We start from the raw sequence: 12,926 nt of genomic DNA, 5'->3' as shown, positions 1-12,926 counted from the left end.
CCATTTCTCCACCTTCAGCTCGCACCTTGCACTGCATATTTGCCATGACACATCTTGTCTCTCACACCTATCACCATGGATCGCCTTGACATCGATAGCGCCCTCCATGCAGCAGGTATGGACGCGATAGACCTCCTACGTGCCTTTTTTCTCCTCGCCGCCGCCACGGTACGCTAGTTCCCAAGGGATTCATCCTGACATCTTGCATCCCAATTTCGCGGGTCCCGGGAGCTTACACACCTCGCAGACCTTCTCCGTCAGTATCCCGTCCTCCCTGCGCGATCGCTTCCTCGTCTATGGCCCGCGTGCGACCTCAACGGCCTCCGGACCCCGCCTTGCTGCTGGGGATACCTCCGGTCTGCTCGACTACCTCGCGACATGGCAGGTGCCACACAGCTATTTCATCCAGTTCTACATCGCCTCCGTGCTGTCGTCCATCTTCTGGGGGTTACAGCTCTTCTTCCGTGGCGGCGTGTTCCAGGCAATCGCGTCGCGGGTGAGCGAAGAGCACCAGCTGGAGTCGATGTCCTTAAATCAAATCATGATCTGCTGGCTGCTCCTAGCCATGCAGGGATCTCGACGACTTTGGGAATGTGTTATCTTTGCAAAGCCCTCTACATCGAAGATGTGGTTCGTACATTGGGTGCTAGGTCTTGGGTTCTACCTGACCGCTGGGGTGGCCATCTGGATTGAGGGTTCGGGTAAGGACACGTTGTACATGTGTGGTGTTTAATTGCTAACAAGCCGGCCTGCAGGAACCATCCTGACTCGACCTCTCACCGTCGACCACATCAAGATCACCAATGCCCCGAGTGTGCGCACTTTCCTCTGTGTTCCGCTTTTCCTGATGGCCTCTGGTATGCAGCACGACTGCCACCACTTCCTCTTCTCCTTGAAGAAGTATACCCTTCCAGATCACCCGATCTTCCGTGGTATTGTATGCCCGCACTACGGGGCTGAGTGCGTTATCTATATGTCCCTCGCTGTACTGGCTGCTCCGCCGGGCCAGTGGGTGAATAAGACCATGCTGTCTTGTTTGGCCTTTGTGGCAGTCAACCTCGGTCTGACCGCTCGGACGACCAAGCAGTGGTATATGCAGAAGTTCGGCAGGGAGGAAGTGCAACGTCGGTGGTTGATGATTCCGTACCTTTACTAAACGCGGGCGGATCGATTCCGAGGGAACCAAACACAATGGACCATTCCATCAATCGCGTTCTTGATTGAGTCCTCATCGTCCACCGAGGAACTTGAGGGAATTTCCCATCTTTGCGACTTTTAGGACATCTCTGTATGTGAGACTCGTCCGCGTTTCCCGCTCGTACCAACCAGCATGGTACAACTTCTTCTCGCGCAGAAGATCCCAGTTGCAGATCGTGTCTGCACTCAAGTCGTCATCCCTGGTCGTTTCAGCAATGCCGTGGAGATAATCCGTGTAGAGATCAGCCCTTGTAATCAGCAGACTCCGTCTCTCTTGTAGAATCCGGTATTGCGGCTTCCTAGTGTGATCAGTATCTCTGCTGGTTTTCTCGTCATCTCTTTCGTCTCGACGAGTTTTCGTGTACACATCGAGCACGATGGGGGCACCGAGGCTCACGGTTGCTACCAGTGGATAGTACGCAGCCCCGTCCTCATGCGGCATAATTCCCTGACCGGGATGATACTCGTTCACGAGTACATGATTTGGTGCACCGTGTGGCGCATCATTGAAGATCCCAAGCTTTCGTAACCGCGGTTCGATGACTGGGGATACCAGCCAGGTTGGTAATGGAGATCTGAGCAGGGTATTGCTCTTTGTGAGCGGCGATGGCCATGTCTGGAGTCTGCGATGTGACAATTTTGTCCAACGTGGCCGAGGCGCCGATGCTACCTGGGAAGGAATTAGTGCATGAAACAAAACGCCAGAGATGCATCAAGATCAGCAACGGGCTGACAGATCATAGCATATGGGCTATACATGCAATGTAACCAGCCACTCATGCAAGTGAATCACATATAATGCTCACCTTCTGCAAGAGCCAAGCCTCTTCATCCTCAGAAACGAAGTCCGATATGTAGAATGAATCCGCGGGCAACGAGGTAATGCGCGCTGCCTCAAGATCACAGGCCATCTCCTCTATCATGGACTCCCTTAGTCCCAAGAGGGATCCCCATCAGCGTCGATGTGATAAAGAGACAAGAGACCAGACGAACAGAGAGTGAACCGTTAGCTTAGTTGAATCCCACGTCACATTATGCCTCAGGCCACTAGCCCCACATCCAACCGAGCAAACATTCAACTTCCGCTTCTCGATATACAAATCAACTATCTTCAAACCCATACTACAGTCATGGCTCCCAAGAACAACGCCAAGGGTGCCGCTAAGGGCAAGGGTAAAGATGCTGGCGAGGACAAGGGCAAAGGCAAGGGCGCCGTGAAGGGCGCGCAGACAATCCAAGTCCGGCACATTCTTGTATGTTTCACTTTTTTCCCCTTCAGCACTAGACTTAGTCTTGGTTGCATAGATTGCAAAGCGGACTTGACCTGGTACAATATATGAACAAATATCTAATACAGATCTAGTGCGAGAAACATGCAAAGAAGGAAGAGGCACTGGAGAAGCTGCGCAATGGGTCCAAGTTTGATGAGGTTGCGCGCGAGTTCTCGGAGGATAAAGCTAGGCTAGGTAAGTGATGTTACTGTTTACCTGATACATGAAAATGCGGTATGTGAGACTGATGTGATACAGGAGGTGCGCTTGGCTGGAAGACCCGAGCAGATCTGGAGCCTGCGTTCGAGTCCGTGGCTTTCGAGCTGGAGTCCAGCACGACTGCTAAGCCTAAATGGGGAGAGGCGAAGACAGGCCATGGCTATCATATCATCATGGTCGAGGGCCGGAAATAAGGAGAATCGTGACGCTTACATGAATTGATGTATACATTTTGCATTGATACTCCATTTGATAAACCTCAAGGGATGCTGCTTTCTTGAAGTGCTTCATATTTGTTCTGAACTCCAATTACTCCGATAACAGTTAATGCTGTATATGAGACCAGCTCCAACGGAAACGAAACTGCTTGAGCTTTACTGCGCCTTTTTGGCACTTTCAAGCTTGGCCTTCTCCTTGGCCTTCTTCTCCGATCTTTGCACCACGGCTTCGGCGCCAATGCCACCGAACACTAGGCCAATGCCTAGCCATTGTCCAGCGGAGAGCGAGTGACCAAACCAGAACACGCTGAGGAGCATGGTCAACATCTTGCGGGTGACAGTGACAGTGACCAGCAGCAGAGATGAGAAGTGCGACAGGGTGTAGAAGATAAACAATTGGCCGACAGCACCACAAGCCGCAAATCCGAGCACGTGTTTCAAGGCTTCGGGGTGGCGAGTGAGGAAGGAGATGGCCGAGAACAGCTCTGTCTCAGTGGAGGGAGGGATAGGAATTGGGAGCAGATTGTGCAGGATACCGCTCTGAGACAACTGAGGCATGATCAAAAGATAAGCAGTGGTCAGAAGCGTGGAGAGCACATTTTGCGCAACCATCATCTGGGGTCCCGAAAAGCGGGTGTACCGCTGGGGAGAGGTGAAGACATGGTCTTGCGTGGTATTTGTAAGGCCGTCAAGCAGCAGGTTGATAGACAGCAGGAATATGCCCCACAAAGAAGAACCGGACTGTGTCTCCGCCGATGCAGCGACCTTCTTACTCGTTCCCGGGTGGTGCAGGGTGAAGGTTGCAACGCCGAGAGTAACCAGGAGCACAACACCGTACTTGTACAGTGGATATTTCTTGCGAAATATGGTCAAATGCAGGAGCATGACAGGGAGGAGCTTGCATGATTTGGCAAGAATAAAGGTGAGGTAGTCGATATGCGCGAGACTAGCGTATCCGAATGGAGACGCGAGTGACGAAGAAATGCTAACCAGAAGCAACGGGAAGATAATGCTGCGCGTAGGGAAGATCGATGGCATGCCCTGGCCCTTCGGTGTGGAGATGAAGAGGTATATAAAGCCAGTGATGGCGGCAAAGGACGATTGAATGGTGTTGAGGACTAGGGAGTAAGTGAAGCGCTCTGTGGCGGGCTCGGGGTCGGCAGCGCTTGCAGGGTGAATGGCATAGCTCGTTGTGGTGATTGCTTCCTGTAGGACACCCCATGAAAGGCTTTCGTCGGTTAGTGTCTGTTCGCATGATCCTCAAGAGATCTACTTACAATGCCGCGTAAATACCGAGCACGCAGATGAGCAGCTGCATTAATCCAGGAGTATCTGCGACTGTCTCCAGAGCCGCAGCTGCCTTTGCCGACGCGCTTTCGTTGGCATTCAATGGATCTGTAGCGTGTCCATTGAAGTGCTTTTCAGCAACTTGGGCGGCAGCTTCGGCTTCATTGCGCATTGACTGCGAGGGAGTTCGCTGCAGCGGGTTTGTTTGCTTTTGGCGGCCCATTGCAACAGTGTAGGAGTGGAGAGTAGGACTCAAGACGATCTCAGATCGGACCAGAAGGGGGTTTAATGCTTGCGACCCGGTCAGGGGAGTATGGACGAAGTATCACCCTTTGGTCCGGACTTAATTAATAAAAAAAAGATGATGCCATGTGTTCTTAGGTCGCGAAGCTTATCAACAATCGATGATCGCCCGAGCCCCACCCAAACCCTGAAGAAGGCTGAGAGTTGAGAGTGATTTGCATAAGACGAACTAGCCATGGGATTTAGAAGATGTATGTTTTCTAAATAGCTTCTCGAATTATCCTGGATAGGATTGACTCTACGATTCATCATACTCCCCCTTCGGGCAAGCGGTGTAGCCTGTGTTTCAAATCCTAGGCGGTGAACAAGCAAATTGCCCAATTAATGGGCCATTTTTGTCTGAAAGCCGTTTAACACTCAATCAGCTCCCACCTCAAGACACTAAACCAAGCATGTCTGCCATACGATCTGAACAACCTTGCCCCGAGCCCTCTGCACTCAGCAAGCTCATAGAAGCTGCCGATGCATCTGGTAACCCTTTCTCTGCAACCACCCTCCAGACCCTGCACAATCTCCAACACCAGCACCTCTGGACCTCTTTACAAATCCACGACATCTCCACGGCCTTGGAAGCCTCGGAAACCCCCTCCAAAAGCCCAATCACATCTTCACCGGACGATACCACACTAACGCTGATCTCCGGTATCCCTCCGCACCGCGTATACACGCATCCGGATGAGCAACTTTACATGCTGGAACAGGGACTCCGAGAAGATGACCTGAAGCCAGAGCGACTTTTCGTGATCCCCACTGCACAAGGTCAGGCGTGGAGTCTGCGTCGTATTGCGGCTGTCTTTGATGCGATGTCGGACGTTCAGGCGGATGAGACCGCCGGGGATGGGAACACCGCTAAGGCAGAGCAATTGGTGAAGTACTACGAGAGGAGGGAGAAGGCCCGCAAGACGACGGAATGGGGTGGGAAGAGAGTCTTGTTAGCCATGGTGGATAAAGGTATGGGTGGAGAGGGAACGGTGGTTTATTATGTTGTGCAAGAAGGCGAGGTCAAGCCGCGACAGAACTAAGTAACCTGGGAAAGTTTGGTCTACGCGTACAACAGAAGCTTGGAGGGCTTAAGAGGCATGATTTTCCATTCGGCTTGCATATGTACGCCGAAACGAGATTATCCACAAACATCATACATAAGGCCACCGGGTATAATTTGTGCAAAAGCGCAAACGCGCAAGGGCCAAACCGTTGGTTGGGTACAATGGCAGTACAATGGTACAAGAATTATTCAGATGATTTGGGCGACACTCAAAGCAGCAAGTTTTCGCGGTCGTTCTTCAGCACCTGGTCTTGCTCCAGCAGACAGCTTGTGCAGTAGCGATCATACCACTGCTTCACGCTATCAGCATTGTCTGCGAAGATACGTCCCGCCTGGGTTGACTGAGCAGCTTGCGCTTCTTCATTGTTCCCAGAGGCGTTGTCGCCAAGCAGGATCTCAACCTGACGACACCGTCGAAGCTCTTCACGGAGCCAGCGCTCCCATTCGTTTTGGATGACCTCCTTCTCGATGCTGTTTACAACGCGCAGCGCAACCAAAAGGTTGTGTCGATATGATCCGAGACGTTCACGCGTCTGCTGGAATCGTTTCGCTGCACTCTTGGTCACCGCGTCCCGGGGCCCGGAGGTGCTGAGAGAAAGCGGTAGTTCTGCGTACCGCATCGTGTCTTCGTGGAAAGCACTGAAGCAGTTGCTTGCGTTCCCAGTATTTTTCCAGATAGTCGTGTTAGCGACAGCCTCGTCGATGTCGCGGATATAGATTGCCTTGCTCATGACCATGTTCGGCTGAATTCCCAGCCTTGCCATGAAATTGCTTGCATGTCTCTCATGCCACCAGTCCCATGTATCCCGCGTAGAGTAGAAGCTATTCAAGAGACCGCTAAAGATCAACAAGACCAGTATGACCTTGTGGGCGCTCACAGTCTTCACGCACCAAGTGATAATGCCAATAACCCACTGCATGACCATCGAAATGGTGGTTTCCAGAAGAGATAAGCATGTCTCACGGAGAAGCTGAGCCATAGTCCGCTGGACACGGGGCTTGCGAGGCTCGATTTTCACGTTGACGCCCACGCCGTTGAAATGAGAAGTATTGCTTTGCCGTCCAACGTGGCCGAAGATTGTGATGGCTTTTTTGGTACGGCTGTGTGCTCCCAGGCGACGCACCTGGTCGCTCACAAGGTCGACGAGGTCCAGGGCGTCCTCCTCCAGGTCGTCACCTGCTTTTTTGTTGATAATACCTAAAATGAAAAATGAATAACAAAACACTATTTTCCTTTGGATTGAACGTCAACTTACTCTGTAGGCCATAAGGAGTCTTCAGCCATTCGACCTTAGTGTAGACCGCGAGCTTGCTCTTTGACTTGGCCACGAAAGTAATGACGACTTTGCTGACCAGTCGGAAGGATCGTCGGAAGGGGAGGTGCCAGGGAGTCCTCTTGTCGGTAATAACGTAGCATAGGTGATCATTGAGGACATCAATGATTTGATAATCGGAGATTGCATTGTCATGAACTCCTCCTGCGTTGTATTAGTTGATCAACTCGGCAAAGTCGTGAGAAGTATGGAGACTTACCTAACATGTCAGTCGTCGTGATCTGATACGAGAAGTCTCGTCTGAGGTGTTTTGATTCTGTGGCAGCCCATGGCCCTTGCTTGATTTCTGTGCGATTTGTTAGTACAGGGAGGTGGTTTGTGATTCTACATCACTCACCCTTGGCCTGTCGTTCATGAAGAAGAAGCTGCCAAACAGCACTCTTATCTCCAAATAGGATATGGAAGAGCGCCTTCGGACTGATATCCAGCACTTTTTCAGTCGCCAAAACAAGGTCTCCTTGAGGAACATACTCCACTGGCTGGGTAGGAAGCCTAAACTTTGCCAGGTCCCGCCCGCGGCCATTCCTGCTTCCGTCAAGGTCGAGGTCTTTATCAATGTAAATTGGAACACGCAGATCTTTAGCACGACCGTGGGCCATTAGGCTCGGATCTGCATTATCAACTCCCGACGAAAGATCCTCCCAGCTATCGGCACTGGCAGACCTCTTAGGAGAGCCAGTGTCCATCTTGATCAGTTCTCTAAGGACATTCTCAAGGGACATGGGTTGAACAGCGATTGATCCTTGTATCAAGAAGTTCAGACGCTTTTGAAGAAGTCGGAGAGGCTCGAGCCAGGTCTTGATGGTGATTCGGCCAGGTATATCGCTTCCAAGCGGAGGAATAGTATGAAGGAAGAGGAAATCAGAATCTCTGCCAGGGGCAGCTGTCACCTCTTTGATACTCTCCAAGGAGACGCTTGTCGTCAACACTAATCCAAAGTGATGGCTGTAGAAGTAGATGTTCCGAGTAGTGACATAGGCTCTACCGGGGAATTCTTGTTGGTCATTTGGACTCCAGGTTGCCCTGAACACCAAGACCAAAGGTTCTTCTCTCTTAACATCGGGGAAAAGCAGTCGGAACTGAGAATCCTGAATCCGCAGTTGCTGCGGATAGATACTAGGATATTCGTATTCGGTAACACCAATCACAGCTCGTTGGATCTTGGATGCATCCCCATCAAGACTCACTGTCTGTCTGTGGCGCGGTCCTGATGGATGCTTGGATGCCGCATCCGGTAGATCAGTCTGGGCCGCAATACTCTGCTTATCGGAATCGCTCATGACAGATGAAGGTCGGCCTTCCAGTGAGAAGTCTCGTTCTCCATTGGTAGTATGATGCTGTTCCAGTTGAAGTTTGTTGATGAAGCCCCAGTTGGAAGTGCCCCAGAGGTTCGCCATCATACCACTGGGCATACCGCCCGTGCTATCAACAGAACCTAATCCAATGCCTCTTTCTTGATTCACAACAACTGCGGCCTTACTCATGCTAGTTGGAGCAGGCGGATTGGCGAGTGTGGGAGGGGCAAGATTTGCTCCAGGTTCGTCAATATTGCTCAGGCTGCGACCTCGGCTTCCTGCGGCCTCGCCCACAGTCACAGGTGCATTTCCACTGTATGGGAGGATATTATGACTAGCAGAGATGAGACTAGCTATACCACCAGCCGGGCCTGGGACAGTAGGAGATGCCGGGGCAGCAAGATTTGACTTTCGGTGGAGGTCAAGCTTCTGCTTAAGGCGAGATGCGTGCTCTCTGGTAGAGCTTTCGCTTTCCAATCCAGTTAACCTTCGGCTAATATCAGAACTAGCCCGGTATGCAAGTCCATTTTCCGGTACAGGCAACGTTGAGCTTCGATTCTCGGTTGGGGCCGTCTCATCGTGGTGATGCGGGGTGAACGAATCACTTGGGTCTGCGGTGAACTCTGGGGCAGGAGGTTGAGATATGGCGAAAGCAGGGTCTTGAACAGTCACTTTTCCAGATACCGACAAATCCGTGCTGGTAGGGTTCTCCAAAGCTTTCTGTTTGGCAGACTCGAAAGTTCCAATCCACTCCATCAGCTCCTTCTGGTTCTCTGCCTGCAGCATAATGGTGTTATTCGTGGTCTTGACTTGGAAGCAGAAGCGCCGTTCTTCTTGGAAAGCAGGCCGAACACTACAAAGGAGCACACCAATTCGCTCGCTTTCCTCGACACCACCAGTACGGGCACCTTGAACAAGGCAGCCAAAGATGCCGTGCTTCAGGAAGGCCCAGCGGCGGACCCAGGTTGTGCGGCTCGGCTTTCCGGAAATCGTTCGAAGATAAACCCAACCTTGCTTTTCTGGTCTGACATCCTTGCCCATATTCATTGTTGACAGTGGACGAGAACCGAGGTAGGGAACGGTGGAAATGGAATAATCCTCCAATTCGCGAGAAGGTCTTGCCATGATCTCAGCAGCCTCCTCGATCAATTTTCGAGTCGAAAAAAGCTCTCTTTTGGAAGATTTGTCGCTTGCTTCCATCTCATGGACCCAGCCCTTGATCCGGTCCATCTCATTGGACCATTTCGAGAACGTGCCGCTATTGTTGTTGTGGAAGCTGCGAAACTCTCGCCATTGATCGAAGGAGACCCGGACCAACAGTCGATCGAGCGCATTTCGGATTTGAGGAGCTTGAACAGAGAAGTCCATGGACGCCCGCAGGTAGGCCTTGCGAGCTTCGTGGAGCTGGAATGCCTCTTCCCTTAGAGCGGAGGATTCTTTGGCTTTCGACTGCGAAGAGTATCGGGATTGTAAATAGTCATACTGTTTTTGGGATTGCTCGAGAGCGCGGCGGACATCCTAGATGGTGATCAACTAGTGTCAGACGGAAACGTAAACAATGGGGTCCAGTCACCGATACCTTGAAATGCCGCAAGTCCTCGTGCATGAAAACTCGGATGGGCTCTGCAATCATGGCCTCCATCTTCTTGGTCGATGCTACCAATCCGTTCCACAGGTCTTTCGAGCCCTCACCGCACCTCCTCATGGCCAACAGTGTATAGTCATGATCAACAACAGCCTCGGAGACGACCAGGGGGTGATTCGAGTATGAAAGGAAGCTGCTAACTACACTCTCCAGAGAAGTTAAATCGGAGGAGAGTTTCGTCGCAGCTCTGGCGTAGCCGTCGAGCCATTTCTCGATGAATTCAATCTGATCACAGAAGTGGTGGGTCGTGGCGCGAAAGGTTGGCGAGTCGAGAGCAGCTTCTTTGAGGCCGACAGGACTGCAGTATCACAAGAAAATTAGCATTGGAAGTAGAAATATCACGCGGGCGGACTTACACCACGCTCACCAGCTTCCCGACTTGGGGTAACGGGGTTTGCGCTTGGGTCGACATCTAGCGCATGATCCCCTTCACTCGCACACTGCAAAATAGACCTAAGAGAGGAGTTGGGTCAATGGGATCCTCTGCAGTAACGAGAACACAAGTTCAACGGTTAAGATGATGTTCCAGGAGCCTTGAGAGAGTCCACGTGCTAGTGACCTGGACCTCGCTCTCTTGAGACTTGATGATTTAATTGGCTACGTCAGGCAGTTCCCCGGGTTGGTAGCCTAAGGTGTCGAGGTGTCAATTCTGGGCGGTTTCCACGGTGAAAGGCGGTGTGTGAATTTTTTTTTCTTTCTGCCACAAAGTCGGCGCCGCAGCTGGTGATCTTCTGCATACAGTACAGCGTACGACTAGCGCAACAATGGAGCCTCCTTCCAAGAAGATGCGCACTCTAATGGACGATGATAGCTCCGACTCTGGAGACGATGCTGGTGGTGTTCCCATCGGCCAGTCTTCCGAGTCGAGCTTCAAGATCAACGAAGACTTTGCCAAGCGATTTGAGTACAATAAGAAGAGAGAAGAGGTCGCAAGATGTGAGTTGCATTTTTTTTGAACCTACACAACTCTGATGGAGTAAGTGAATACTGACTGTTGGACTGTTTATAGTGGAAGCAAAGTATGGCAAGACCAACATGGGAAACGGCCGCGCCAACGAGTTAGAGGATGAGGAGTCTTCTTCTGATGAAGACGAGGATGAAGATGGAGAGTTGGCCACCGAAGCACTCGATGTGGAGATTATGGCTACTCTCAAGGCCATTCGTTCCAAAGACCCCGCCGTGTACGACAACAACGTTACCTTCTACACCAAGTTCGACGAGGATGCCAACATCACTCCCAAGGAAAAGCAAGAGAAGTCTATGACTCTGCGCGACTATCATCGCCAGAATCTTTTGGCCGGTATCGACCCTGCGGAGGACGCGGATGAAGATGCTCCCAAGACCTTTGCCCAGGAACAGGCGGACCTGAAGGACGCAGTTGTCAATGCGATGCACGGTATCGACTCCGACGATGAGATGGACGACGCGGAAGACAACTTCCTGGTCCGCAAATCCGGACCGGTAGACTCTGCTCCTAAGGAGGAAGTCAAGCTGGACATTGAGAACGCAGACAAGGACCCTGAAACCTTCCTTTCCAACTTCTTGTCCTCGCGAGCATGGATTCCCGAGGGCCGTGCCAACGAACTCCAGCCCTTTGACTCAGACGATGATGATGAAGTGGATCGGGCAGATGCTTTCGAGGAGGCCTACAACTTCCGCTTCGAGGATCCTAGCAAACTCAACGAGAAGATTATGACCCATGCCCGTGACATGACCAACGACCAGTCTGTCCGCCGAGATGACAAGAGCGCGCGCAAGAAGATTCGTGATGCCGAGCGCCAGCGCAAGGAGGAGGAGAAGAAGCAGCGCGATACCGAGAAGAACCGTTTGCGCAAGCTCAAGACAGAAGAGCTTCAGAACAAGGTCAACCAGATCAAGGAAGTTGCTGGTTTGCGGGCGGCCGACTTTACAGATGAGGATTGGTCCCGCTTCCTCGACGATGCCTGGGATGACAAGGAGTGGTCAACCGAGATGGCCAAGCGATTTGACGAAAACTACTACGAGGACCAGGATACTTCGGGCAAAAACCACCCTAAAAAGCCTGAGTGGGACGACGATATCGATATCAAGGACCTGATTCCCGACTACGAGGATGAAGAACCCACTAAGCCTGCATTGGGCTCTGATGACGAAGAGGAGGAAGATGATGAGGCCTCTGGATCCAAGAAGAAGAGTAAGGCTCAGGAGAAACGTGAACAGAAGCGCGAAGCTCGCAAGGACAAAATGCGCGTCGATGAAGCCGTCGAGCGGAATCTCGACCTCGACATCACTCTCCTCCCTGGTGCCACCAAGAAGAACGCGACTCGATTCCGCTATCGTGAGACTTCCCCTCAGAGCTTCGGCTTGACGGCACGAGATATTCTCATGGCAGACGACCAGCAGCTCAACCAATTCGCTGGTCTGAAGAAGCTTGCCACCTTCCGTGAAGCGGAGAAGAAAGAGAAGGATCAGAAGAAGCTGGGCAAAAAGGCCCGACTTCGCCAGTGGCGCAAGGATACCTTTGGTAATGAGGACGGTCCCGAGTTCAAGTTCGGTGGGGATGCGCCTGTCGAGAAGGAAGCTGGGAACGAAACCAAGCTTGATATCCGCGAAGGTGATGGGCAGAGGAAGAAGAGAAAGCGGTCAAAGAAGAACTAAGCGCAGGCGCAAAATAAAAGCCGGTGTCGTGTATAGTTTTGACAACCTTGGCATCTATGGATGTGAACAAGTTTTGGGGACCTGGGCATGGAGTTAGAATCTTATCTATTTGCATTTAAATGATGGTTAAGTTAAAAATTCTGGACTTTTTAAACATTAAGATAAGCCTTGAATGGCTCGTAGAAGTGTTCACTAGGGTGTTCTCACACGTCCATGTCCAGATGTATAAATTTTCCGCCAAAAATCGTCGCCGATGAAAATTACGCGCTAGTGCAAATCACACTCAACCCTCCATCCCCTGACGCCCATTACCATCTACGCTGGGTGAGAACAAAGAAATGAACATATTAGTACAAATGTGAGTAGGCAGCTATGGGTGCATAGATAAATTTTCCAAGCCCGTGTCATTTACGGACCTTTATAGCAATGATGCATACGTGGCTGAAGATATATACTTTGATGCATAAACTATCTC

At 51.4% G+C, this 12,926-nt stretch overlaps 7 protein-coding genes across 7 annotated transcripts; 4 read left to right on the top strand and 3 right to left on the bottom strand.

Annotated features, from left to right (window-relative positions):
- Positions 1-75: 75 nt before the first annotated feature.
- Positions 76-1,156, top strand: N7443_002161 (putative 3-oxo-5-alpha-steroid 4-dehydrogenase; the record flags this gene model as incomplete). Its single annotated transcript, XM_056882217.1, has 3 exons — positions 76-168; positions 248-701; positions 756-1,156. 3 exons carry the CDS (start codon positions 76-78, stop codon positions 1,154-1,156), a joined length of 948 nt encoding a protein of 315 aa, XP_056744058.1.
- A 72-nt stretch (positions 1,157-1,228) lies between these two features.
- N7443_002160 (uncharacterized protein) lies at positions 1,229-2,108 on the bottom strand (the record flags this gene model as incomplete). The annotated part of the gene is made up of 2 exons (XM_056882216.1): positions 1,229-1,867; positions 2,004-2,108. The coding sequence occupies 2 exons, from the start codon at positions 2,106-2,108 to the stop codon at positions 1,229-1,231; spliced, it is 744 nt and encodes a 247-aa protein (XP_056744057.1).
- A 219-nt stretch (positions 2,109-2,327) lies between these two features.
- N7443_002159 (peptidylprolyl isomerase) lies at positions 2,328-2,881 on the top strand (the record flags this gene model as incomplete). The annotated part of the gene is made up of 3 exons (XM_056882215.1): positions 2,328-2,450; positions 2,561-2,663; positions 2,727-2,881. The coding sequence occupies 3 exons, from the start codon at positions 2,328-2,330 to the stop codon at positions 2,879-2,881; spliced, it is 381 nt and encodes a 126-aa protein (XP_056744056.1).
- Positions 2,882-3,061: 180 nt separating this feature from the next.
- Positions 3,062-4,415, bottom strand: N7443_002158 (UDP-galactose transporter HUT1; the record flags this gene model as incomplete). Its single annotated transcript, XM_056882214.1, has 2 exons — positions 3,062-4,133; positions 4,183-4,415. 2 exons carry the CDS (start codon positions 4,413-4,415, stop codon positions 3,062-3,064), a joined length of 1,305 nt encoding a protein of 434 aa, XP_056744055.1.
- Positions 4,416-4,887: 472 nt separating this feature from the next.
- Positions 4,888-5,517, top strand: N7443_002157 (uncharacterized protein; the record flags this gene model as incomplete). The annotated part of the gene is made up of 1 exon (XM_056882213.1): positions 4,888-5,517. The coding sequence occupies one exon, from the start codon at positions 4,888-4,890 to the stop codon at positions 5,515-5,517; it is 630 nt and encodes a 209-aa protein (XP_056744054.1).
- A 232-nt stretch (positions 5,518-5,749) lies between these two features.
- On the bottom strand, positions 5,750-10,226 carry N7443_002156 (uncharacterized protein; the record flags this gene model as incomplete). Its single annotated transcript, XM_056882212.1, has 6 exons — positions 5,750-6,738; positions 6,797-7,018; positions 7,074-7,160; positions 7,212-9,687; positions 9,749-10,112; positions 10,171-10,226. 6 exons carry the CDS (start codon positions 10,224-10,226, stop codon positions 5,750-5,752), a joined length of 4,194 nt encoding a protein of 1,397 aa, XP_056744053.1.
- A 352-nt stretch (positions 10,227-10,578) lies between these two features.
- N7443_002155 (KRI1 family protein) lies at positions 10,579-12,451 on the top strand (the record flags this gene model as incomplete). The annotated part of the gene is made up of 2 exons (XM_056882211.1): positions 10,579-10,750; positions 10,824-12,451. 2 exons carry the CDS (start codon positions 10,579-10,581, stop codon positions 12,449-12,451), a joined length of 1,800 nt encoding a protein of 599 aa, XP_056744052.1.
- Positions 12,452-12,926: the final 475 nt, after the last annotated feature.

Source organism: Penicillium atrosanguineum, assembly GCF_028827265.1.
Source record: "Penicillium atrosanguineum strain IBT 20685 chromosome Unknown utg000002l_segment0_segment0, whole genome shotgun sequence".
Lineage (NCBI taxonomy): Eukaryota > Fungi > Ascomycota > Eurotiomycetes > Eurotiales > Aspergillaceae > Penicillium > Penicillium atrosanguineum.
Note: the sequence above shows the minus strand (reverse complement) of the source record. Positions and strands in the feature narration are given on the sequence as shown.